Source organism: Hypanus sabinus, chromosome 19 (assembly GCF_030144855.1).
Source record: "Hypanus sabinus isolate sHypSab1 chromosome 19, sHypSab1.hap1, whole genome shotgun sequence".
Taxonomy (NCBI): Eukaryota; Metazoa; Chordata; class Chondrichthyes; order Myliobatiformes; family Dasyatidae; genus Hypanus; species Hypanus sabinus.
In genome coordinates, this window is record NC_082724.1 from 46,554,305 (window position 1) to 46,582,146 (window position 27,842).

The 27,842-nt window shown below is 41.6% G+C and overlaps 1 protein-coding gene across 2 annotated transcripts in view; it reads right to left on the reverse strand.

Annotated features, from left to right (window-relative positions):
• The window catches only part of lmcd1 (LIM and cysteine-rich domains 1), a 63,559-nt gene extending 36,151 nt beyond the window's left edge, over positions 1-27,408 (reverse strand). The window contains exons 1-2 of one of the 2 annotated variants that reach the window (XM_059944372.1): positions 26,953-27,408; positions 8,923-9,008 (exon numbers count right to left, since the gene is read on the reverse strand). In XM_059944372.1, the coding sequence (XP_059800355.1) occupies positions 8,923-9,008; positions 26,953-27,408 (542 nt within the window). Of the gene's footprint in view, positions 1-8,922; positions 9,009-20,678; positions 20,698-26,952 lie in introns of those variants that run through there. The other variant, XM_059944373.1, reaches the window with a different exon arrangement.
• Positions 27,409-27,842: the final 434 nt, after the last annotated feature.

Here is a 27,842-nt window from a genome sequence, read left to right on the forward strand (position 1 = left end):
TCACTTTTCCCACCAGCCATAACACACACACCCCACCACTAAAACTTTCCAAGTTTTTTTCCATACTCAGCTTTCTTTTGTTGCAAATTTTGAATAAGAAATAACAAATTTCTAAGAAATTTCCCTACAGCACATCAGCTTCAGGAACACCTTAAACCAAGACCTGGAAAAACAGGAATCCACCATGTAAAAGGACCCGAGCTGGATTGTGCAAATGCATGTGAAAGTGAAAACTGCTTAATTCTAACCCCTGCAACAAATTAAGACTCCTTATCCTCATGGATCTTCCATGCCAAAAAATAGTGAACCATGTTTCCCGAATTAATATTAACACTGTAATCTGGACATTTTCCAGCCTGTATTTCATTGGCAAGACACAATCCCTAATAAAGCAAGTTTTAAGACAAATTTTGGCAGGAAAAGAAGAAAAGCAAGCCTCAATTCAGACCTAATTGAATTCTAGAAACAGACCATTGGGTAATGACAGATACAAGATCAAGCCTAAAGGTTTGGAGAATAATAGGACACTCCTATTAATCTCTTTCCCTATGACAACTTCCACACCCTGCAGTCTTCCGATGACCTACATGTTGATTCAAACAGGTTGGGAATAAAATGAATTACAAGTCAGCTACTAATTTCCATGCATTTCACACACAGTGAATTTTACCAGATGTGTAACATACTTTGGAAAATAAAATAGGGAAAGAAGTTTAAAGGGGATCTGAGGGGCAAGATTATTTTATACACAAGTGGTTGAGATCTGGCATTCATTGTCAGAGGAGATAGTGTAATGAAATATAACTATGATGCTTAAGGGCATTTAAATAGACACTTAAATAACCATAGAAGGATGTAGCCCAACAGGAGGAGCTAATGATGGCACCAGAGTGAGACATCTTTTGAGTTTATCTGCGCAACAATTTAAATTCTTCTCTTTACTGTCTCTTCTTTCCTTTTCAAGGTGGCTGGGGTCCTGTTGGAGTCCGTGATCTACAACTGCTGTTCCTCACGGCGGCGGGTTCCCGCTCTTGGGCCTCACCAAACGGCCTAGCGTTTTCAGTATCACCAGGAGCAGCCTGGAAGACGTGTACTTTCAGGGTGCGGCCCTGTGGATGACTCGGTTCCTCGCCAACTGAAGCATCGCAAGAGGTCAAACCATTGAGGCAGCAGGTGCTGCTGTCAGAGGCCTCTGCACTCGAGTGACCGCTCTCTCTCTCTCTTAACGGTGAGAGAGAATTTGCTGCTGATTCTTGAGACAAAGAAACTGGAAATAAAGCAATGCAGCAGACTGTAACACTGGAACAGCAAGCTGTTGGCCTGCCGTCCCACTGCGGCAGGAGTAAGTGCAAAGGAGAGAGCCGGTGGGATGTTGGGATGATCAGTGGTTTTTGATGGACTCTAGGTTATGGCTTTGCTTTTGCTTGCATGGTGGGTGGTGGGGCCTGATACTTCTGCTGAGGCAGGTCGGGGGTGGACTGACACTTTGCTGCTGCTTGTGAGTGGGAGAGGGGAGGGGGGTTTGGGGGTTCAAATGTTTTCCTACCATTCATTCTTTGGGGTTTTTCCTTCTGTTTCGTGGATACCTACAAAGACTGAGAATTTCAGGTTGTATCCATTCTCTGATATTAAATGGAGCCATTGAGCTATTGAAATTTACTAAGTACTCTAATAAATGTCTACCAATACACAATGGAAAGTATCCCAACTAGTCTCAAGTTTCAGGGTGAATTCGATCCCGTTATGATCTCTTTCCCCAAAGGGTTATTTTACCTTCAGCTCTCTAATCATTTCTGGTCCATTGCACAACACCTAATCCAGAATAGCTGATCCTCTAGTGGGCTGAATTACAAGCTGCTCTAGAAAGCCATCTTGTAGGCACTCTAGGAATTCATCTAGCACCAGCTTGATTTTGGGTCGTGCCCTCTTCTGACTGTTACCCATCAGGGAGGAGGAGCAGAAGTTTGAGAAATCACATCGCACCAAGTTCAGGTAGGCTACTTGGCTACAACCATCAGTTTCTTGAACCCACCTGTACAACCCTAATCATACTACAGCAGAGAAATACTGTAGACCTGCTCTTGCATTACCATGGATTTGATTTTAATTGTGTAAAAATAGTCTTTTTCACCATTGTCTTGTCTAATTTATGCACAGTTTAAGTACAAATTCAGTTCTGTGTGCTGTCTGAATCCTGTGATGCTGCTGCAAGCAAGGTTTTCATTGTACCTGTACCCTCAGTGTACCTTATACACTTAACAGTAAACTCAATTTAAGACTTCATGGGATTGGTAGTTAGGGGTTCCAAACCTTTTTATGCCATGAACCAATACCATTATGCAAGGTTGGGAACCTTGGTCTAGATGGACAGAAAGGGTCAGGTTGAACCTGGTTGGCCAAAAGGCCCACTTCTATGCTACATGACTCTATCTGAGCAAGGAACTCTCGCCTGATTGTAACATCCCTGCATTCAATCAATCTATAGAAGGATGGGCTAGGGTTTTGATTTTCTGCACATTCCTAACCACACAGATGTCAGCACTCATGGGATTGGGTGGAAATATTGCTGGACCGTTGCATTGGCCAGCCAGTGTTTACACTCTGCCAGCTCCACGGTCCCTTAAAATTTAAGAAAACACTTATGAAAGCTGCCTTATTTCCCATCTGGAAAAACTCAACCAAAAAAAAACACAGAAACTACCTTGAGAATCAAATTTAAGTAATGAATTTCAAATGAAGATTCATACTCAATCTGTCAGGGTCTCCCTCCTCATCAGCATCCACCACCCTCTGTCCCCAAGAGGAAAGACAACTTGAGCTGCAGAAAACTTAACTTGATCTTTAAGCATTTCAGATTGCTAGTTTAGAAAAAAATGTGGACAGATGTTGTTTACAGATATTGTAAAAGCCCCAGAGTAATTAAACCAATATTTTCGAGAAGCAACTCCTGTCTCTCCAGGCAATTAACCTTCAGCCTTTACTAAATAGCTGGTTTCCCCAAGAATAGGAGAGGCATGGTTTCCAAGTTCCAATGTCAATAAAATCTTGCAATTGCTATGGTGTGTGTGTGTGTGTGTGTGTGTGTGTGTGTGTGTGTGTGTGTGTGTGTGTGTGTGTGTGTGTGTGTGTGTGTGTGTGTGTGTGGGGTGTGTGTGTGTGTGTGTGTGTGTGTGTGGGGTGTGTGTGTGTGGGGTGTGTGTGTGTGTGTGTTATATTCACCATGTGTTTGTATTAGTTTGTGTTTGTTGGTGCTTTGCAGTTGAATCTAAGATTAGCCAACCATATGAAATTAAAATAAAGACAAAAAATTGATAATAATTTTGGAACAGGGCTCATCTCTTCAGTCCCTTGAGGTAGCTTTGCCTTTTAATTAAATTATAATTGATCAGCTTCTCCACATCTTTTAACCACCTTTGCTCCAAATTAATTAATGGTTTTAATAAGAACCTGAAAATTAGCAGGCCATTCAGTTCTTTTGTGTTTACTTCTATTCAATAAGATTATGGCTGATCAACCTTACCAGCAGTATCCTGATTTAGCTCATTATTCTTGTCTCCACCTCCCTCCCCCCCCCCACCATTCCCTCAATTTCAAAAAATGCATTGATTTTGCTATAATCCAGAGGAATTCTATGGACCACAAAGCTGTAATCTTTTAGGTGAAGAATTCCAAGTTCTCACATCCTTTGCTTACGGACATCACTCCTGAATGACCCAACTTCCAAGAGCAAGACTCAGTTTCATTACTCAGGATTCTCATAGGGCAAACGGACCCCAACCTGGGGTCCATGGACCCCTTGCTTAAATGGTATTGGTCCATGGTATAAAAAAGGTTGTGAGCCCCAGCCTTTGAGGAAATAGTTTTTCACTGTTGGTCAAATGTGAGGTGTGGCACTTACAGAAAGCAAATGCAAAGGGAAAGTACACATTTATTGGCAGGACCTTAACAGTATTGATGGACACAGAGATCCTGGGATCCAAGTCCACAGCTCCTTGAAAGTGGCTGCACAAGTTGTTAGGATAGTAAAGAACGAGAAAGGCATGCTTGAAGACTGAGCTAAGGAGTTGGGAAGCTTTGGTGCAACTTTATAAAACTCTAGTTTGGCCACATCTGGGATATTGAATTCAATTCTGATTGCTCCATTATAGGAAGGATGTGGAGGATTTAGAGAGAGTGCAGAAGAGGTTTATAAGAGTGGTGCTGCCTGGATTAGAGGACATGTGCCATGAGAAGAGATTGGACAAATTAGGGTTGTTTTCTTTGGAGTGGCAGAGGCTGAGGGAAACCTGACAGAAGTTTATAAACTTATGAGAGGCGTAGATAGAGTACACAGCTGATTTCTTTTGCCCTAGGGCAGGGGTTCCCAAACCGGGGTCCACCGACCCTTTGGTTAATGGTGGAGTCCATGGCAATAATAAGAGTTGGGAAACCCTGCCCTAGGGTTTAAGTGTCTAAATCTAGGGGGCCTGTGTTTAAGGTAAAAGGAGGGAAATTCATCTTTAAACACACAGAGAGGTGGGTGTGGGTGTGGAGTGGTGGCAGAGGCAGATACGATAGTGGGATTTAAGAGGATCTTAGATAAGCAATGAATATGCAGAAAATTTTGGGAAATGGATCATAGGTAGCCAGATGGAACTAGATCTCATTAGCTTAATTAGTTCAGGGGAAAATTGTGGTCTGAATGCCTATTCCTAGGCTGTGTTCAATGTTCTATGTACTATGTACAAATTTTCAAAACATACTGCAAGCCCTTTGATACACTTACACTTCTGCAACAGCCCTGTCATTAGATTACCATCATTTTTGGTGCATATTTATTTATTTCATGAACTGAATTTAGCACCTCCTGCTGCCTTGGTGTGATTGTAATTCACGTTGTTGCATTTGTCCAGTAATGTAACTGCCACATCACCAAACCCACAATACAGCTCTCTGCTTCAAAGACTAATGTGGGAAATTTTCTTTTGATCGTAACAAATCAGAAGCATTGAGATTGAAAGGTTTCACCGAAGTCCAATATCTTATTAAATTTATTTTTATTGTGTTTTAAACCAACCATTGTATTTTGTAGAAAAAAGAAAATTAAATTGCTTATTCAAACAATTTAAAAAGCAAGAGTAAAACAAGTTCACCCCCCCGAAAAAAACTTTTGACAGCTGAGCTAGTTTAACTGATGATTAATGTCCTGGGAAAATCTGCTATTAATCTCAAATCAAAACAGAAAATGCTGAAAATAGGCAGCAGATAGGCTTCTGTGGAAAGAGAAACAGATCTAATGTTTGAATGTTGGAGACCCTTTGTCAGAGTGAGGATTTATGATAAGTTAACCAGCTTTCAGTTACTTCTGTGAAGAAAGTCAAGTTCAAATGTGCAAACAACAGGATAAAATTGGTTTCTTTATCAATAAGTTTAGTTGCATGAGGTAGGTGAAGACAAGGTTTTTGCCTACTACCCAATGATTCCTACTTATACTCCACAGCAGGGAAAGTTTAGGAGGAAGACAATGCAAATCTTACCCATATCTCAATTAGTTTGACTCTTTTTGTTTGTGTTTGGACCGAGGTTGTGATAAGGTGATCCTGGTGAAACCTATACTGGACATCAATACACATAATTTAATAACACTACCACTGATGACTTCCTCACTTTGCTGATGATTGGGGATAGACTAATTGGGTAGTAATTTAGCTGGATAGGATTTCTGCTTTTGGTCAACAGGAAATAACTGGACAATTTTCCACATTGTCATCCTGGTACCAGTGTTGTACTTATAATGGTTTGACCATGGGCACTACTGGCTCTTTTATAATGTATCTTCAGTACTACTGTTGTGACGTTGCCTGGTCCCATAGCCTTTGTTCCTGGCTCTTTCTTGAGATCATATGAAATAAATTGAATTGGTTGGAATCGGGCTTCTGTTAAGGAAAGTGGAGGCACGGATTGCAGAATTGCAGGAGAAGTTGAGATGGATCATTTATTTAGCATTTTGTTAAGCAATTTTGCAAATACTTCAGCTTTTTCATTAGCGTCTTGGAATTATAGAGTATAGAAACAGACTCTTTAGCCCAACTCATCCATACTAACAGAGCAACACAGACAAAATGCTGGAGGAACTCAGCAGGTCAGGCAACATCTACGGAAATGAATAAACAGTTGATGTTTTGGGCTGAGACCCTTCACCAGGACACCCATACTGCAGAGATGCTTTCATGAGTAAGTCCTATCTGCTTGAATTTGGCCTATATCTCTTTAAATCATTTCTATCCAGGTCCATCAGTCGTGGGATTGAGTTTAAGAGCTGAGATGTAACGTTACAACTATATGGGACCCTGGCCAGACCCCACTTGGAGTATTGTGCACAATTCTGGTCGCCTCACAATAGGAAGGATGGGGAAACCATAGAAAGGGTACAGAGGAGATTTACAAGGATGTTGCCTGGATTGGGGAGCATGCCTTATGAAAACAGGTTGAGTAAACTCGGCCTTTTCTCTTTGGAGCGATGGAGGATGAGAGGTGACCTGATAGAGGGGTACAAAATAATGAGGGGCATTGATCATGCGGATAGTCAGAGGCTTTTCCCCAGTGCTGAATGGCTAGCATGAAGGGGCATAGTATTAAGGTGCTTGGAAGTAGGTACAGAGGAGATGTCAGGGGTATGTTTTTTACCAGAAAGTGGTGAGTGCATGGAATGGGCTGCCGGTGGCGGTGGTGCTGGCAGAAACGATAGGGTCTTTTAAGAGACTCCTGGATGGATACATGGAGCTTAGAAAAATAGAGAGCTATGGGTAAAGCCTAGGTAGTACTAAGGTAGGCACATGTTCGGCACAGCTTTGTGGTCAGAAGGGCCTGTATTGTGCTGTATGTTTTCTATGTTTCTACCTGTCCAAATTTATTCTAAGCATTGTAATTGTTCTTGCTTCTGTGACTTTTTCTTGCAGATCATTTTATATACCACCACCCCGTGTGATAAAATTGCCCCTCATATCCCCTTAAAATCTGTCGCCTCTCACTTTAAACCTTTTCAACAAACCTACATGTCACACTTCAGCCTCCTTCCCTCGAGGGAAACCAGCCCCAGCCTAACCAGTCTCTCCTTATAACTCAAGCCTTCCATTCCCAGCAACATGTTTGTGAATCTTTTCTTCACCCTCTCCAGCTTAATCGTACCCTTCCTATAGTATGGCAGGTAGAACTGCCCAGAATATACCAGGTGTAGTCTCACCAACAACTTGAACAATTGTTACACGCAGGCCCAACTCTCGTGTTTAGTGCCCCATGTAACAAAAGCCAGCAGGTGCCACACACCTTTTTTACCACCTCTTTTCTAGGGCTCTCTGTTCTACAACGTTCCCCGAGGGCCTGGCACTGACTGGTTTAACTTCCCAAACTGCATCATTTCCCATGTGTTGGAGTTGAATCATAGGCACAATCCTCCCCACCATGAAGGGCATCTTCAAAAGGGTGCTTCAAGAAGGCAGCATCCTGTACTAAGGAACTTCACACCATCTGGGACTTGCTCTCTTTTTGTTGCTACCATCGGGGGCAGGTACATGAGGCTGAACACCCATACTCAGTGATTTAGGGACAGCTTCTTCCTCCCTGCCATCTGATTTCCAAACAATATCCATGAACAGTAAGTCATTAATTTTTTTGCGCTTTTAATTGATCTGTTAATTTATAGCAATTTTATTTTTTTGCACTGCATTGCTGCTGCAAAGCAACAAATTTCATGGTATATAAGACAGTGGCAAAATACCTGCTTCTGATTTGGAATTCCATCTGCCATTCCCTTGCCCACTTTTCCAGTTGATCTAGATCCTGTTGTAACCTCAAACAACTTCTTCACTGCCCACCACGTCACCAATTTGGGGGTCATCTGCTAACTTACTAATTATAGCACCTGAATGATCATCCAAATTGAAGGTACAGAAGTCAGTTTAAAAAAAGTAAAAATGAGAACACAAGAACACTTCAGTCACTTGTAATTCAAATTAAAATTATTCAAGTCATCTGTACTTGCTTATCCTTCAAGTCAGGGTCTGGCACCCAGGCGGTGCTCTGAATTGCTTCTTTACAATCAAAAGGAAAGGCTTAAGTGTCCAAACCTTACCTCGTTAATAGGTTAGAAAACAGAACATGTTCAATTATACAGAGCAGCACACACAAAATGCTGGAGGAACTCAGCAGGTCAGGCAACATCTGTAGAAATGAAGTTAATGTTCCAGCCTGCGACTTTTCTTCAGGACTAGAGATGAGGGGGCAGATACAAGAATAGAAAGTTGGGGGGTGGGGGTAGGGGAAGGAGGATAGTGGGTAGGAAAAGTAAAGAAGTAAAGGGCTGGAGCGAAAGGAATCTGATTGGAGAGGAGAGTGGACCACACGAGAAAAAGAAGGAAGAGGCCCAGGAGGGGTGGGGGGAGAGATAGGCAGGTGAGAAGAGGTAGGAGGCGACAGTGGGGAATAGAAGAAGAGGATTTTTTTAAAACTGGAGAATGAAGAATCAATATTCCTGTCATCAAGTTGAAGGCTTCAGACGGAAAATAAGGTGTTGCTTCTCTTGTATATTATACTGTACATTATCAAGTAAAAGGCTTCTCATTTTAGGACACTGAAGTCAATAGAAGTTGCATTAACTTGCATTTATCCAGCAGCTACTAAATATGACAAATATTCATTTATTAGTAATGGACAGCTTCCTTTAAAAAATGTTTAAAAAGCATCCATGCATCCTCCTTGCAACTCACTGGCTGGATAGGTAAAGGAGGCAGATTCAATAGTAACTTTTGAAAGGAAACTGAATAAACAATAGAAAAGAGTAGCAAAATCCATCTAGAAAAAGAGTAGTAAGTAGGTTTTGCAAAAAGAAGAGGCACAGCACCATGAGTCAAATAGGCTCCGAATGGATCCAGATAGTTAATTTACCTCCAAGGATGAGGCTCAAACGATTTACACATCCCTCTGCACCCAAGACAGGGGGTTCCTTTTCCAGCCTGATGGAGAATGGACATCTGAAAAAAAAATTAAAAGAATTAATAAAAAAACAGTCAACCAAACGAGCACAGTTAACTAACCAACTATTCAGAATCTGTTCTGTCACAAGTCTGCCAAACCCATGCGATACCACATAAGGAGATGGTTCTTCGGCCCATTGTGTTTCTGAAAATGCTTTCCTATTAACTCGATTCTTCTGCTCCCACACTTAACCTCGACATAATATTCAGTCATCAGTGACTGATACTTACATCTGACCTCTCTGTTGAACAGAAATGTAGACAGTATAGTTTGTTAAGAGTTTGCTTGAAAAGCCTGGGATATATGTCTGGGTCCGACCAAATGCCGAATATTATCCTTTGCCTCTCTTCTGGCTAGACGCTTGATCCTCCTCAGATGGAGAGATGTTGCCCCGCCCACTCATGCTCACTGGCTTAACGACATCATGGCCTGTTTGGACCTCGAAAAAATTCATTATTCAGTTCTCAATTCGAATCTAAAGTTCCATAAGGTTTGGGGACCTTTTATCGAGTACTTTCATAACCTTCCTCTTGACTAGGGTTTTTTTTTCTTTTCGGTCCCTTGCTTTCAGCTCCTTTTTTTTTCTGGTAGAAGGCATTATTACCCTCTGTTGCTGAGTGTATTCACAGTCTGGGAGTTTGGCTGTCCTGACTTATACTCTCTATATTGTGTTGTGGTTGGTCTGGAGTTGCTGTTGTTTTTTCTTGTGTTCTGGGGCTTGGGGAGGACACTAAGCTTATTTGTCTTTAATTCAGGTGCTTTTTTTTTGCTAAATTCTCTTCCTTTGTAGCATATTGTTATTGTATGCTTAATTTTGCACTGTTTTAATGTTCCTCATTGGGATTTGGGGTTTTTAATTTGTAAAATGTTTTGAAAAACTAATAAAAAAAATTTAAAAAAAAGAAAAGAAAAGAAAAGCCTGGGATATTAAAGTGAAATAGTGTTGGTGCAAAACATATTAAATTAATAATATGGCTAGAAATGTTACTGCATTCAAAAGTGATTTCTACAAATTCTTAGATGAAAACGATGAAGAGATCCAATTCCTCAAAGTTTAACAAAGTATACCTGTAATCAACTATTAATATGAAAAAGCTAATGTCAACACCTAATATGTAAATACTTTGCTCTAACTTGAGTATACTTCCTTTAATATGCTATCATTGCCCATATATTTAATTACTCAACATATTGTTCACTGAAATATTGCTGCATTCTGGAAGTTGTGATGCAGACAGTTTTTACAAAAGGTAAAACCAAATGCAAGCAAGATTGGCAAGTTAAAAGAGATATTGTCAAGGACGAAGTTTCATGATCCATACATGTTAAAAATTTCCAGCTATATTCAAGCCCCAGCTATAAACCTGTGAAGGTTTATATCCAACAAATCTTAAACTTCTGATATCTAAATAATAGGAGGTTGAAAAATTCTACCACATAAAGGCTGTGGTAGAATGGCATGGATATGGTGTGTAGTGTGATATGATATTCAATCCACTGCCATAAAATTCAGCTATGACCAACTAAGTGATGCATATTTTCATATTTGAATACATATCTCTTAGTCATCCTCCCAAGGCTCAGGAGGAGAATGTAGATGGAACAGAGATTGAGGCCCGACTGTCCCTACATATATGGAGTTGGAAAGAAAATCACACCAGCAATGCTGTGCGAGGTTGAGGATGGTGAATAGATGGCGGGCAATACTCAAGGTAATGTGGTCCTCCAAATGGAGCACTGAATATTGCATAACAATTCACCATGCCATACCACACAAAGAAAAAACAGATCACTTTTCTGAGTGTTGCTAAGCGATCCAGAAAGGACTGTAACAATGCTTACGGAATGAAATATAAATGTTATGCAATTATAGTTGACAATATGATTGAGCTGGCTCCAATCGCCTCTCACTTTATCTAGATAGACTTGAAGATTATCTGAGCTGAGAACACAATGGTTGCACTTCAATGCCTAGACTGCAGCCTTTCTGGAAAATGACTTACCATCAAATTCCCTAGTACAGGAATAGTAGCCTTGTCAGCAATGTTCACATCACAAAAATAAAGGGAGTAGAATTTAATAACAGGCCAGATACTTATTCTTACAAATATTAGGTTCAGAGAACTAAACACGAGAAAGCTTGCTATGAACTGCAAATATATTTGATAATAAGTGATGAATAATAAATTTGATAACAGCCAACAACCCACACTGGAATGCTCAATCTTGGCTTAACTCCCTCAACTTTAGGCAAGCTTCCAAGGAACTGGCAGAATGAAGCAGGAGTCATAGAATCATAAAGCAGTACAGCCCAGGAACAGGCCCTTGGGCCCATTATACCTATGCTGACCATCATGCATGTCTATCCCATACTATTCTCTCTTTCCTGCATTAACTAGATGTCCCTCTATGCCCTGTTTATTCAAGTATCTGTCAAGATGCCTCTTAAATGTTGTTACTGCTCCTGTCTCCACCATTACATCTGGTAGCTCATTCCAGATACCAACTATTTTTCATGTGAAAGGTTTACCCCACAGAACCTTTCTAAAACTCTTCCCTCTTATCTTAAACCTACGCCCTCTAGATTTAGATACCTCTACCCTGAGAGACAGGTACTAGCTTTCTACACTAAGTCTCTCATGAATCTCCATCTTGTCACCAGTAAGCCTCTTTCACTTAAGAGAAAACAGACACAATCTTTTCTATCCCTCCTGATGACTTAAGCCCTTCAATCCTTGCAGGATCCTTGTTACATTTACATTTCTGTGTTCTTTCTAGCTTAATCACATCCTTGCCTTTTTTATGGTGACCAGAACTGCACACAATACTCCAAATGCTACTGAACCAATGTTCTGGCAATAGTAAAATGGCATCTCTACACTTACACTCAATATTTTGACTAAAGAAGGCAATCATGCCAGTTTCTTTCTTCATCAACTTGCTTACTTGTTTTCTGAGGGAGCCATGTATTTGTGTCACTAGTTCGTCTCAGTCCAGCAACACTTCTAAGAGCCATGGTCATGTATGGCCTGTCCTGGTTCAAATTCCCAGAATACACCACCCTATACATGTGGGGGTTAAATCCCATCAGCCATTGTCTTGCCCATTTTCCCAGTTTATCTAGATCTGATTGTAAGCTTTGACATCTTTTTCCATTATTCTATCAATTTTGGTGTCATCTGCAAGTCTGTTAACCTCACTAGCTATATTTGCATCCAAATTAATATACATGACAGATAGCAGGAGTCCTATTGCACCCTACTGGTCACAGGTCTCCAATCTAAAAAGCAACTCTCGGCCAACACTCCCTGACTCCTGCCACTAAACTAATTTTATATCCACTTGGCTAGCACACCCTGGATTCCATGTGATCTTAAATTCTTAACCAGCTTGTAACATTTGACCTTGTCAAAGGCCTTGCTAGAGGCTTCTGTCTCTAAACTTCCACACTGCTTGTCAGACATCCAGCAATGAATGAACTAAAATCTTACCAAACAAAATACTGAAGAACAAGTCCAAAGGAAACTTTCCTCATCAGTTTCTAGTCCACTAATTCCATCATTCTCTCTTACAACTAGATATGAAATGCTCAGTTAGGATTCAACCCCTCCTTCACCATTCCCCGTTCCCATTCCCCTCTCTCACCTTATCTCTTTACCTGCCCAACACCTCCCTCCGGTGCTCCTCACCATTCATTTACTTCCATGGCCTTCTGTCCTCTCCTATCAGATTCCCCTTCTTCAATCCTTTACCTCGTTCACCAATCAACATCTCAGCTCTTTACTTCACCCCTCCCCTTCACCCAGTTTCATCTATCAACTCCCCTTCTCCCCCAACCTCCTTACTCTGACTTCTCACCTCTTTTTTTCCAGTCCTGATGAAGGGTCACGGCCCAAAACGTTCACTATTTCCTCTTTTCCATAGATGCTGTCTGGTGTGCTGAATTCCTCCAGCATTTTGTGTGTATTACTTTGATAGCCAACATCTGCAGTTTTTCCTCTTGTTTGCCTTCCCATAGTTGAGGTAAACATCCTTTTGACTGATACTTGACAGAGTCAGCCTCCAATGTTAGGGTTATAAGGCAAATCCAGCATAGGTACTTAAGTCAAACTATTTCTGTTTCAAATGTATTTCTGTTTGTTTAGCAGAGCATGTTAGTGAAAGTTAAAAGGTTGGTACAACGTCCTGTAGGCCTGTAGTGTGCTGCAGTGTTCTATGAAATTGAACCAGCCTATCTGTTTCATAATTGCTGGTAATGAGTTTCAGGTCACAACCCCATCCCTACAGTATCATTAAGCTCAGCTACTAATTCTAAATCTTTGACCATGCTTCAGCTCATGTGCTGCTGAAATTTTCATCCTCATCATTGTTTTGTCCTGTCTTGAGTATTGCAATGGTATCCTGACTGGTCTCTCACTATGAAAACTGATAAACAACCTGCTCTGATTTATGAGTGTCTGGGCCATTCTTCCATCTCCAATAATCATTCCCCTCTTTGTGGTAGTTTCTCATACAACCACTATCAATCACTGTTCTTTTACCCCTTTCTTTCCCACCATCCAGTGACCAAAAGGGTCCTTGGTCAGAAGCAATTTAGTTGCACTTCCAATGCAATGCTCTGCTTTTGGAGAACCTAAACACTAACAACTTCACAGAATACCTGCCTTTACTTTGCAGGAACAACCACAAGCTTTTGGTTGCATTTTAATTCTCTATCCCACTTGGGTCTGAGCAAATTTACATAGAGCATCAAATTAGTCTAGCTACATACTTCTATTGTCTCTAATTAACATTGCTGGAATTCCTGAAAGCAATGTTGTACAAAAATTCAACTGTAAAATGTAATAAGCTGAACAGCATTCATAATTGCAGTAATATTAGTTTTGGCTTCAGAAAATCCTGAAAGTTTGTAACATTACACAATATTTTGTTTGAGATTACGTGAAGCATGCTCTGCTAAACAAACAGAAACACATTTGAAACATTGAAAGGATAGCGACATCTCAGGAGGCTGGATTTGCCTTATGACCGTAACATTGGGGCCTGACTCTCTCAAGTATCAGCCAAAAGGATGTTTACCTCAACTACGGGAAGGCAAACAAGAGGAAAACTGCAGGCGGTAGGAGTCAAAGTAATACACACAAAATGCTGGAGAAATTCAGAAGGTCAGACAGCATCTGTGGAGAAGAGGAAATAGTCAATGTTTTGGGTTGAGGCCCTTCTTCAGGACTGGAAAAAAGAGATGAGAAGTCAGAGTAAGGTGGTCGGAGAAGGTGAACATGTAGTACAAGGTAGTAGTTGATAGGTGAACTGGGAAAGGAGGAGGGTTGAAGTAAAGAGCTGATATGCTGAAAGAGATAAAGGATTGGAGAAGGGGAAGCTGATAGGAAAGGATAGCCTATGGAAGAAAAGTAATGGGGAGGAGCACCAGAGGTACGTGTTGGGACAGGTAAGGAGATAAGCTGAGAGAGGGAAATGGGGATGGTGAATGGTGAAGGAGGGGGGTTCAGTTACAGGAAGTTTGAGAATTCAATGTTCTTGCCATCAGGTTGGAGGCTAACCAGACAGAATATAAGGTGTTGCTCCTGCTCATCGCAGCAGTAGAGGAGGCCATGGCTGACATGTCAGAATGGCAATGGCTAGTAGAATTGAGATCCTGAATTTTCTGGCAGATGGAGATGTAAGTGCTCAGTGAAGCAGCCTCACAATCTATGTCAGGTCTCACTGATGCACAGGAAACCTCATCGGGAGCACTAGATACAGCAGGTAACCACAACAGACTCACAGGTTGTTGTTGTTGCCTCACCCGAAAGGACTATTTGGGGCCCTGAGTGGTCATGAGCAAATTGGTGTAGGGGCAGGTGTGGTACTTGTTCCACTTGCAAGGATAAGTACCAGGAGGAAGATCAGTGGGGGGGCGGGGGGGGAATGGACAAAGAGGTCATGTAGGGAGCAATCCCTGTAGAAATTGGGAGGGAGGGAAAGTTATATTTGGTGGTGGGATCCCGCTTGAGATGGTGCAAGGTATGAAGAATTATGTGCTGGACATAGAGACTGGTGGGGTGGTAGGTGAGGACAAGAGGACCCCTATCCCTAATGGGATGGCAGGTAGATGGAGTGAGGGCAGATGTGTGCAAGATGGAAGAGATGCGGGTGAGGGCAACGTCGATAGCAGTGGAAAGAAAGCCCCTTGCTTTGAAGAAGGAGGACATCTCATTAGTTCTGGAAAGTTCTATAGGAAGGCAAAGAGGTTACTGTTATGAATGTGCTTTCTTTTTTTGAAATTAGAAGAGAAAGGTTGAGATAAATGCATTCAATAATAAAAGGAGGCAATTAATAAATAACTACTTTTCCACTAGCATTTTTTTCATATTTTCAGATTGAGTTATTATGTTCTTCAATTTGGAAACATTGGGATCCAAAGCTTAGTTCTTCGCTTTCTGCCTTTCCAACAAGCACAGTTACTCTGTTTTTGAAATTTCTATTCAGCCTTGTATTTGCTTATGTTAGAGAAAACAATTATTTTAAACTATACTTAAAAAAAAATCGCTTGGCATCTATCCTGCAAATCCCAGAATCTTGGATGTTTCAAAGAGGCCACCCATCAGATGAATAGTGTGTCTATTGGCTATGAAACGGTAACCCTTTGGTTCAGTGGTTATAGTGAGACATGATTATCTAGGTGCAGGTGCAGGAGACTTAGGTCCCATACCACCAGGTTCAGGAGCAGCTGGTGCCTGCAACCATTAGACTTCTGGATGGGCTCGCCTCAGGCGGAATATGCTCCACAGTTGTGCACTCACTCTGAGGACTCTGCGGTTCATGTTCCCAGTGTTTTTTGTTTACTTCCTTTTTCACCACGTGTGAGATTTGATTGGTGCATGTCTGGGCTGGACTATCTCTGCACCGTGGTCTGCGGCCATCAGAGTAGTGCTGAGGATGACCATCAGAACAGCTCTGAGGACTCATTTTTGAGGATTCGGTGATTAATGTTATTGGTTTACTTCTCATTGTTTGCACGATTTGTCCTTTCTTCCCCACACATCTGGTGTTTGATGGTCTTATATGGGGGCTTTTCTTTGAACAGGTTTATTGTGTTTCTAAGTTTTGTGGCTCCCTGCAAGAAGAAAAATATCAACGTTGTACATTGTATGTATACTTTAATAATAAATTAATTTCGATCTTAAAGTATAATCAGTGGTTAATGATCAGCATGGGTGTGATGGGCTGAATAGCCTTTCTATGTAGACAACTAATTCTCATTGGCACCAAATCAGGCAGCAGGATGCTGTGATTTGAACCTAATTTTGAAACAATTATTAATGCATTTGTGCTATTAAGGTAGGTTCCAGCATATCATCAAAAGGCATTTCAAAGTCAATAGACAAAAACAGAAAATACTGGAATAACTCTGTGTGTCAGGCAACATTGGTGGAAAAGGAAACTGCTAACATTTCATGTCACATTATTTGGTTTTTACATTTCTGTGGTGAAATCTGCATTTTTTTCTTTTGAAAAAGAAGATGAATAGATTAAACTGAATATTTTTCTGAAAAAACAAGTATATCATAAAATTTGATTTTTATGACTATAATGGCTGTTCAAGCAATAATAATGATTTAGTCTGTCATTAAAAGCTCATTCCTGCTTACCCAGTAAAATATAATATTCTTAGGAATTTGACAGGAATATTTAGTAAGCACCTGATTTCTGACTGATTCCCTGGAATTGCCCACATTGGGGTGTTGCTGAGGCCAAGGTGACAATTAGGAAAGGAAACATCCCCAATGATTATCTAAAAGATATATGCTTCTGTAAATCAATTCACTGCCATTTATATTTAGTATTGGTAGCTTCCAGGAAGCTCCAGACCCAATCATAGGGGCAATTGTTTATCTTGGAAGTCTTTTTTGAGAATCACAAGTCAGTGATGGACACTATGAACATCAAGTACTGCAGGACTATACCATCAGTGAGTTGCTCAATAGAAACTGAGCTGGACATATTGTGTATCATTGTGTTGTCACCTGGGCTTGTTGTGTACCACTGTGTCAAGACAGTGCATGATCCAACAAGTGGAGCGAGTGATTGTCTTAGACTTTTTATTGGGATTGCAAGACCCTGTTGGACATTGGTAATGCAGACTGCTGCAAGTTCAGTTCATTGGTTTATTGCCGAGATCGATGGCAGGGGAGTTCTATTAATTCAGTTGTGGTGAGGGCTATGCCTCATCCATGGAGCCACCTTGGGTGCAGCAGCCTGTTGCAGCCACCCATGGGAGAGAGCAGGCGACTCTGCTGGGCGCACTGGAATCCATGCTGGGTTGCTGGTGGGGGGGGGGGGAGTTGCTAAGCCCCTCTCAAAGGCACTGCCTCTGATGTTTGCTCAGTGGAAAAACAAGTTGCACCATGAAAATCTACAGTCCTGCCACTCAGGGACTTGAGCTTTATTTGTTTTTCTTTGTGACAGTATACATTTTTGAAATCAGAAACCTATGTGCTATCTGCCGTTGATAACGTGTCCACCCTGGCTCTGGAGGAATGCTGCTTCATTTGTTTATATTCATGTATGAATTTGAACTTAATTCGAATTTGATCTAGAAACTGTAGAAAACATATTTTATCAAACTTAGTTATAAATATGTAGGTATTTTAGTGCCTAGTGTAAACAATTATATTCGTGTCCCTTTCCAATTGCAGACTCAATAGTTGGTCAAATTAATAGTAGATCAAAATGCAGTTTGCATTTTGGAAAATCACAGCACTGCGTAGTTAAGCTGATTTCAGAACTCGTGTATTTAATCTTATAAATTATCAATTCAATTAATCTAGTTATGTCCCATTTGTACTTCATTAAATATTTATATTGTATTAAAAATCCGGTGGCAGACTTTTGAAAAGCAAAAATCAAAATAATGTAAAAATGCATAATTGCTTTGGAATTCCATTGAGGTTGGGAGGAGACACATGTTTTCATCTTTCTCTGATCAGGCAGCGGAATTTGCCTGTGGTCATTGGACTAGTCCCATGGACGTTTGGATTGTTTTAGTCTGGTATTTTCAAAGGAATGTTGAAAGCATAGCTCCCATTTTGTTTCATAAGAAGTTTTTTGATCAGTGGTTGCTGGTGATGCGTTGCCAATGGAAGAAGTCCAGTTCACTATAGGTGTTGAAACTTGTGACTGATATACATCATGTTAGTGGATCAAAATTAGTAATCACAGCCTATGAAATGTCAGACTTTCATGATAAGTCTCCTTAAGGCACTGTAAATATGTTAATATTGGCTTTCAGCACTGGAGTCAGCACTGTCCTTTAACAATCTGCTTTGAGAGGTCATTTCACTAAGTACACAGGTTCATTATCTAATCAGCCAATCATGTGGCAGCAACCAAATGCGTAAAGGCATGCAGACATAGTCAAGAAGTTCAGTTGTTGTTTAGACCAAATATCAGAATTGGGAAGAAATGTGACTCCGACGATGGAATGATTGCTGGTACCAATCAGGGTGGATGGAGCACCTCAGAAATTGCTAATCTCCTGGGATTTTCATGTGCACCAGTCTCCAGAGTTTACAGAGTTGTGAAAAATAAATAAAGCATCGTCCAGTAAGCAGCAGCTGTGGGCAGAAATGCCTTGTTAGTGAGAGAAGTCAGAATGGTTCAAGCTGACAGGAAGGTGACAGTAACTCAAATAACTTCACATTGCAACAGTGATGTTCAGAAAACCCCCTCTGAGCGCCCAGCACGTTGAACCTTACAGTAGATGGGCTTCAGCAGCAGAAGACCACAAACACAGACTCAGTGGCAACTTTATTAGATACAGGAAGTTCCTAATAAAGTGGCCACTAAGTGTATAATCATGGATTATATGTAGTTCTGCTGGGGGAAAAAGAAGGCATTTTTCATCCTTTCTAGAGAATGCAGATTAAACTGAAACTCAGTTGTGCTTTTGCCAAAGTGCTGTCATGTGTGAAATGTTAGATACTCTCATCTCTAAGCTTGCTAATTTTCAATATTTTTCACTCAGGCTATTCTCTCTTCATAAACACATTTGGCGATGTTTCCCAGTCAATTGCATATTAAGAATGAACATTACCAAGAGCAATGTGCTGAGCAAAAAAAAAAGAGATGACTGCATTGAAATAGCCAGGTGATCCCTGGAACGTGCGCAGCTGTATTTGGTTACAGGCTTAGAAATGATGGGTGCCTGTTCTCCTAGCTGTGGGGCAGGTTATTCCCATTAGCTGTCAGCTTGTGCTGGCCTGGTAGAGTGTGGAATTTTTTCTGCTCCCCTTAGTACACTGACAGCTGCACCATTTACTCCACTCCAACTATGGCAAATCTAGAAAATTCTGTGGATTCAATTATTCTTTTGGCTTCATAATACATGTATTCATGTTGAAATGGTGAACATATGGCTGCTTATTTCAAGCTGATGTTTTGACATGGCTAAATGTGTACAATATGATCAATGAGTCCTGTCAAAAATGGTCAGTTTGACATTCCTGTACATGCTCTTGAGATTTCAGAAGATTAAACTCTCGAAGGCTGTGGAGGGGAAAGGAATTATTAACAGCAAACTCTGGATTGACCAGGTTAACATGTAATGATAGCCAATGCTGAGTTTTCCTGTGATTATAACCACCAGCTGCAGGCCAATATATCAGCAAGAGTATTCGACATTGATTACGCAGAAATAGATATCCTGATCACAACTGGAGTAAATGGGCAGTATGAGGAAAAAGCAGAACACTTGAGAAATTAGTGTAGCCCTTCCAGATTTATGTGATATTGGTGAAGTCTAGGCTAAAATATCTCAGTAACACACACAAATGCTGGAGGAACTCAGCAGGCCAGGCAGCATCTGAGGAAAAAAGCACAGTTGATGTTTGGGCTGGCCCAAACGTTGACTGTACTCTTTTCCACAGATGCTTCCTGGCCTGCTGAGTTCCTCCTGCATTTTGTGAGTTACTTGGATTTCCAGCATCCGCAGATTTTCTCTTGTTTCTAACATATCTCAGCTGCCTTTACATATTGATATGTGCCAGTCAAACATGAGAAACATTCGTTCTAACAAGCTCTTTCCTTTTTGATGGATCCTCAGCACTCATTCCAATTTACCATAATCCTCATTCCCTCTTTCTTTGAGGAAACATTTAATACCTCTAGAACACATTCATACCTTGACTTCCCATCATAATTTACGGTACAGGGCTATTGAATTGGTGTAAACGTTTTGGCAGGTTTCCCACTTGGCTACTACTTTTCAACATGTTTGTCTTCTGCCATTAGATATTTCAGTCCTTCTCCAGAATGACATCATGTCAAAATCATCCTTCGCAATCCAAGGAAAATAAGCTTGCAAAAATGACAGAGTCAGGGGGAGGAAGTCCTCCACACCTAGGGCAGCCAAGGGCAGGATCGAACATGGGTTTGTGGAAGTGGGAGGCAGGGCACTAAGTGTCATAGCACTGGGCCACTCAATGTAGTTGTATCAATATCATTGTTGGAACAAAACAGCATTTCAGAGCATGCTTAATGCTAATATTTCAAACAGCAATTATTAACAACAAAGCATTATTAATGCAAATATATTAATATGAGAGAGAGAGAGAGAGAGAGAGAGAGAGAGAGAGAAAGAAAGAAACTGGGGAAAATGGACTTACAGTCTATAGGACGCAGGAGGGGAACATGGGACCACACACTGCACTCACTTGGGAGTGATTCTCTAGGGTTTCAATAAAACAGATTGTGAGTACTGTTCGGTTCAGTATTACTTCATTGTACATAATTTAAATTACCTAATAGATATACACCATTACAGCCAATATTCCCCTTTGTCTAGTGTTGTTTTATGGTCATGAATGTCTTGGATTAGTTTAAGCATATCTTGAAAGTAAAAGAGGCTTAACTCACTTTAATGCTGTTTTATTTTTATTTTAATTTTTATTTTAATGCTGTTGATTTTTTAGTGTTACACAACGAAAAAATATTAATTATTTTAGATTATTTAAATATACTTGGTGCTTTTCAAAGTGTCTCCGTCAGGCATGTGCAAAAATTTAACAAAGCTTTTTACAGCCAATGAGTTCAGAATCAGAATGAAGGTTATTATCGCTGACATATGCAATGAAATTTGTTGTTTTGTGGCAGCAGCATAGTGCAAAACATTTTAAAAAATCATTAAAAGACTCCCCAGTGAGGCCTAGCTTGCGTTCTTCCTGTCATTGTAATTGTACATTGGAGCAGTAACAGCTTTCAGTGTGGTCCAGAGAGTGGAGTCTCAGGATGTGGTGTCCAAGGTCCTCTTGTTTCTTGGAACCTTTTCCACTTCAACAAGTGTTTTCTGAGTGCTGTAGGTCAGCTTGTCCAGCCGTTCACATCTGGGAAAAAATATTAGTGGGGTTTGCAGCGGCCAGAGCAACCAAGTCCAACAGTAGGTGGGTCCAGGGTAATTCAGCAGATTGGTTGTTCATCCTGACTGTCAATAAAGTACGCACATGCCTCCTTCTAACTATCCAGTTTAACTACAAGTTCAATTCCCCTGATGCAGCCTGAGTAGTTAAATCTTGCTAAGTAACCACTGGAAACACTGCAGCAGGACTCCCTCTTAATTTTCCCCCTTCCATTTTTAATCAGGAGCATTATGATTGCAGTCAATTAGCTCAGTCTGGCATCCCAGTACTAAATGAAAAACAATGTTTTGCACATGTATGGAGTTAACTAGACTCCCATCAGGCATTGATCCAATAATTAGCGTAAACTCTTTGATATTAACTTTATAGGCATAATATAATTGTCACAAGTGCCATAAAAATAACTCATTTAACTACTTCAGGTAAACAACATTGATTTTCTCTTTCTGTTTTTAATGTTGATGCCAGCGAAATTTGTGAAGGTGTGTAAAGCAAATCAAAAACATTCAGATTAATTTCAGAGTCACTAAATGTGTTGTTGTGATTAGTGACCAGTCCACCCAACAAATACTTCAAAATCACCAAAAGGATCCTTTGTTAGTAAAGTAAGAATCATATAATCAATTCTTGACTACGAAACAAGTATTTCTTCTGGTTCCTAAAACGCTGAATTGCAAAGCAATAATGGTAAATAAGGGCAGGGTTACAAGAGACAGCTGCCAAGACAAAGAAGGTGCTGGTATGGTTCAGAAAGAGCCTGGAATCACCTGGTGAGCCAAGACTCTTGAAATGCATGTGTGCTCCATCATACATCACCATTACACATTTCTGCTGCTAACATTTTCACAGCCAGGAAGTGGTTAGAAACAGATGGTGTGAGAGAGACACATCACACTGTGATCTCTCTATCTCTTTAATGCACAGCTTTAATATTGCTAGCATTTCTATGGCAGCCTTTCCATTCATTCTGTCTCTCATATTCCTATACAGACAGCCAGAAAAGAAATTGTCTTCATCTAATAACCTTCTTTTGCCATTCATCCCCAATACATTTTACAATCCATTTCCACCGCCTTCACTGTCCTTCAGTTATTAATGGCTAGTGTGTGTCCAAAATCTCCCGCTCGCCTATCTTAAATGCATCAACTTCTCCTTCTCATTAGTTTGGAAGTGAAGAAATATTACATAGTTTTTTTTTGCTCAGATTGCTACCATCTTTTAGGGCTTTACTATCTAAAATTGTTCTATAAGGTCTTAACCTTTCTTTCCATAATCAATTTGACCTTTGAGATTGATGTATCTATGATTTAAGAAAAGTAAACTTCTGTCACGAGTACAAATAGGGAATGGTAACTAATAACAACAGCTGAAGTCAAAAGGTGCTGAAAAGGACAGGATAAGTCAAAAGCCCTTTCTCATACCAGACCGAAGTATCCCAAAATACCTACACATCAACACCATGGTAAAGAACTGCTGCATGATTGAAGCTTAGCATTACAGTTACACCACATCTCTGATTTAAAACGTTACTTTCCATCTCCTTTCTTAAGGAAGAATACCGGAGAAAACACTAAGGTGGCACTGTGGGACAACTGCTAAAGACCACCAAACAACGTGTTCTCTCCATGTGCCCTGGTTTCCTTCTCAAAAATGTGCACATTGCTAGGTTAGCCGACCACTATAAACTGCATCTGCATGTTGGCAAGTGATAAAATTGTGGACACAGTTAAAAGGAATGAAAGAGAGTAAAGTGAGCTCGGAAAGTATCAGCATTAATTAAGTGTTTAAGTGCAGACTCAGTGGGCTGAAGGGTTTGGTTCCATTCCATATCTCCCTAGAACTGCACAGAGTGTGTAATAACAGCAAATAATGAGGGATCTGGTTACTGTCTTGCCTACTGCAACTTTCAGCCATATTGTCCAGGCTGACAGCAGACACGTGTACATTTTCCATTCAGAAAATTACAGCTGCATTTCTCTCAATCATTCATTTCTTTGACCCAGCACCATATATCAAATGGTCACACGGTAAGGGGTGCCTTTAACCAATCAAAATGGGAGATGGAATAGATTGGCAGGAGGATGATGGTTTGAAGCTCTTCAACCATTTGCAGTGAATAAAAAGTTTGTGAAAGCACAAATGTAAATGTCTCCACAGCATTCCGCATAAGCTGTTGAACAATTGCAAAAGATTTGTAGAAATCAAATCTTCCAGAAAATTATTTGCTCCTGTGCTTACAGGCAGTATCTATATGGAAGCCATTCTTCCTTTCAAATATTCTGTTCTGTCGATCTTCTGATTGAAAAGGATGGGAAATTGTGCTGGTATCATCACTCTTGCCCTTGCCTCCTTTTCATGCTGTAATGTGTAAAATTTCCCTTCCGCCAGAAGTCACTTCTGCTGGCTGTCATTTCCTGACAACTTCCTTATGTCAACAACAAAACTATTTCTGCTTCAAGCCAAAAATGCAAATTAGTCAAATGCTTGAAGGTCCAACAGTGAGGAAAAGATGTGACTTTACCAGTGCTACTGAAGATAGTGGAGATAGCCAGGTCTGCTGACTAGTACTCTAAGTCGTAAAAGGAAATAGGACTAGCACAGTTTGACAGCTAGTCAGCATGTACATGGTGAACTCTATGTCTCTCTAAGTGGGTAATGTTTGATTCCTGCCATGAGGCTGGGGCCACTTACTGCCTTCTTATTATTAGAATGCACACCCGATTTTCATTGAAATTGATTTAATTTAAACAAAGTTCTAGTATCCACAATAATAAATATATTTTGATTAATTTCATATATTGTTTCAAAAAATATCATTGTCTGGTTCCCCTTTTACCCCCCACTCTTCTCCTCAGCAGCCTATCAGCTTCTCCCATGGTCCACTCTCATCTCCCAACAGATTACTTGTACTTCATTCCTTTATCTCTTCTATCTATCGCCTCCTGGCTTGTCACTTCAACCCCACCTACCTTCCCCCTTACCTGGCTTCACCTATCCCCTGCCCCCATCTTTTTTGACCCCCCCCCCCCCCCCCGTCCAAGTCCTAATGAAAGAACTGGGAGGGCCAAACCGTGGACTCCACTCCTTCCCATAGATGTTGTCTGGCCCGCTGAGCTCCTCCAGTATTTTGTGTATTTTACTCTGGATTTCCAGCAGTATCTCTTACGATTAAGTATTTTTAAGGCCATGGATTCGATCAATTGTTCCTTTACTTTCAGAGATTTTTTTTTAAATCTTGAAACTTCCAGTATCACAGATGGCCGGCACCTCTGTAGCAAGGGAAGGTCTTCATCTTGTGCTTCCGGTACAGTCAGCTGCATCAGTGCACAGAGGTTTGGCGTGGTTAAGGACAGTGGTTGCAGTGCAGCCCAGGATACTGAGAGAATGGACTGTTGTACTTCAACCACTAGCATGTTAGTCCCAAAAGCAGACAAGGATTCAATCCATTTCCTTAAGGAGACTAGCGTGTTCACCTGGTGATCTAAATCAGTTAAGTGTACATTGTGTTTTAGAGGATACGATTAAACATTTAAAGATTAGGTTTATTCGTCACGTGTAGTATTTGTCCGTGTTGACAGGAGATCTGTGCGGGAGTTTGTTTAAGTGGCAAAGCTCTGGGCAGTTCCACGCTCTCAGCCGGGTCCAGTGGTACGAACGGGTGTCACAGACTGGGGTCTTCCTTGGTGCAGTGGATGGCCATGTCGTCTTATGTGCCTTGTCATGCCCTTCGCTCTCCACGGAGCGTGGCACTACCGCCGTCCACTGTATCACTGTAGATCTCATCCGCCAATCCACCAGAGCCGGCTTCGCATGCTCAGTCAGGCATGCCCTATACCGTCGCCGGCTACCCTCGCTTGGAAGCGGTGGACAGGATGTGGCAACTGACGCATGCCAGCAGCTACTCGGAGCCGCTGGGGACCAATAGCGGGTGAACTGCCTTCACCAGAGGTGGTGCCCCTCCCTGGACACCCCACAGCACCCTTCTCACATGTATACCAAAACAAAAACATACAATGAAATACGTTGTTAGCGTCAATCAAATCAGCGATGATCGTGCTGGGCAGCCCGCAAGTATGGCATAGCATGCCTGTAACTCACTAAGCATCGCCCGTCCGCTTTGGACTATGGAAGGAAAACGGAGCACCCGCGGGAAACCCACGTGGTCACGGGGCGACCCCATACAGAGGGCGGCGGGAATGGAACCCCAGTCTTACAGCCGGCACTGTAATGCTGGTGTGTTAACCGATCCACTACCGTACCCCCCGTTCGCTTTTACATTTATGTTTATTGCGTTCTTGTTTCTTATCGTGTTTTTTAATGCTGTATCGGATCTGGAGTAGCAATCATTTCGATCTCCTTTACACTCGTGTGCTGAGGAATGAGAAATTGAATTGAATTGAATTAAAAACGTCTGCGGATGGGAAACAAAACTACAATCCCTGTATGAATCAGAAGCAAATCAGACATTCAGTGGTCTTCTACGAACGGTATTTTCTAAAGCGAACGAGTAGGAAAACTTTCCATGTCAGAGTAGAACTTTAGAAAGTGTACCTGCTAAACAAAAATCTGGATTTAGGATCTCCGGCTGTCTGTAAATGCCACTTGGTCACTTTCATGGACTCGTTCCGTCCCGCCAACGATAATACATATAACCTGAGGACCTTGCAACTCAGTATAAACACCCCATTCATTCCCCAGCCCATGGGCAGCAAACATAGCCTGGGGTTGACTAAATGAAACAAAATAGACATCGTGTGCGTGTACAGAAGAAGTGACCCTTAACTCCTAGTCGGCAGGTTTACTCATGGTATAACGATCTAAAGCAAACTTTTTTATCTGACCGATTCCGGGGGTTGGGGGGGCGGGGGGTTCTTGAGAGTAGTCCCTCTTTTTGGCAGCCTGCGAATCAGATCCCGAAGTTCCATTTACTCACTCCCCGCATAATATCATTTACACTGAGATTCCTCTGTTGCCCCGCCACACCGAGGGGTCTGGCTCCCCGTCCTCCCAATATCCCGCGCAAGTTGGGTAACGGTACATCAGGAAAGCTCCCAATGCCACCGACTCAAAGAGCAACACATAAAGATTGCTGGCGAGCGTGCTACTCCAAATTTCCAGCCTTGGCTCTCCCTCTAGTTGTCACCATCGACGCAAAGAACAGGTTAATGACGACCAAATAATTCACCTCTGTCAGTGCCCAGAGGGAGTTGATCGAGGAAAGAGTTAGGATGGGCATCAGTTTCAGTACCAAATCCACTTTCGCAGCTAGCGTTAAACAAAAGTGGAGAAGCCGAACAACCGGCCCGCTATCTAAAGTGATCAGACAACACTGGCAGTACATTTAGTGCAAATACCTTTCAGAGGTGGATCACATTGCGATTGTAACTCGACAGTTAAGTTAGGTGAACTCTCACCGCAAACGAATGCTGGAAAAATCCCCTTTAACCTAAGCAGTTTGTTTCAGATCGCCTCAGAGAGCGAGCTGAACAACTCCAGCTGCTGACTTCAAACCATTCCGGCTTACCTTCTGCACCCCCGTGCTCAGATCCATGTGGAACTTGTTACACAGCACCCTTGAATTTATCGTCGGGATCAGAATCTGTGCCTCCTTCCCCTCCTCTTGCTCTGTTCTAAGTACTCGGATGTTCCGATTGAGTTTATCAGTCTTCAGGAGCACGCTGGTTCCACAGGTCAGTTCAATTTTGCACCAGGAGTCCAGAGGTAGTTTTAATTTGAGTGGGAGGGCAGGGCTTGGATAGCTGCGGGAGCGAATCACAAGGTGCAGGGGAACGGGATTCCCCGCCTTCCACGAGAGAGATTGGAGGTCCAGCCCTGGGGAACGCCCGTTCCTCGCAGACCTGACGTCAACACGGGCTGTCAGCTCCCCATTGACCCACTGCAGAAAAAATGTTTGATTCATCTTTTTCAGCCCGGCGATGAGGGGTTGTTTCCCGCTTCTTATCATCGGCTTTTTTCCCATTCAAGGAAGCGGCTTCCGGTCATGCCGTCGAGACATAAACATCAACCCACAAAGTATTTGTTGAATCAATGGACAGGATTGAAAGGAAAACTATTAGTCAGATTTAAATGCCTCTTTTTTTCGTAGAATAACCCAATTGACTATTCATTTTTGCGCAGCTCTCGTGAGACAGCAGAGAGCTATGAATCTGCGCGTAAGTTGCGATCTTTCACCATTGATGGAATGATGATTTTTATCCCCCGTCGTTAACTCACTGTGCCGAAATGTTTGAGTGCCTTCCACAGTTTTCTCGCCCGTCACGGTTTGAAACTTGTGGCATTTCATCCCTGGCCCGGTATTTGCTCATGACTAGCGTTACCAACATTCACTCCCACAACACAACCTTTACTTAGCTACGTACCGCCCGTTACGCCGCTGGTGTTCAGGGCAGCAGT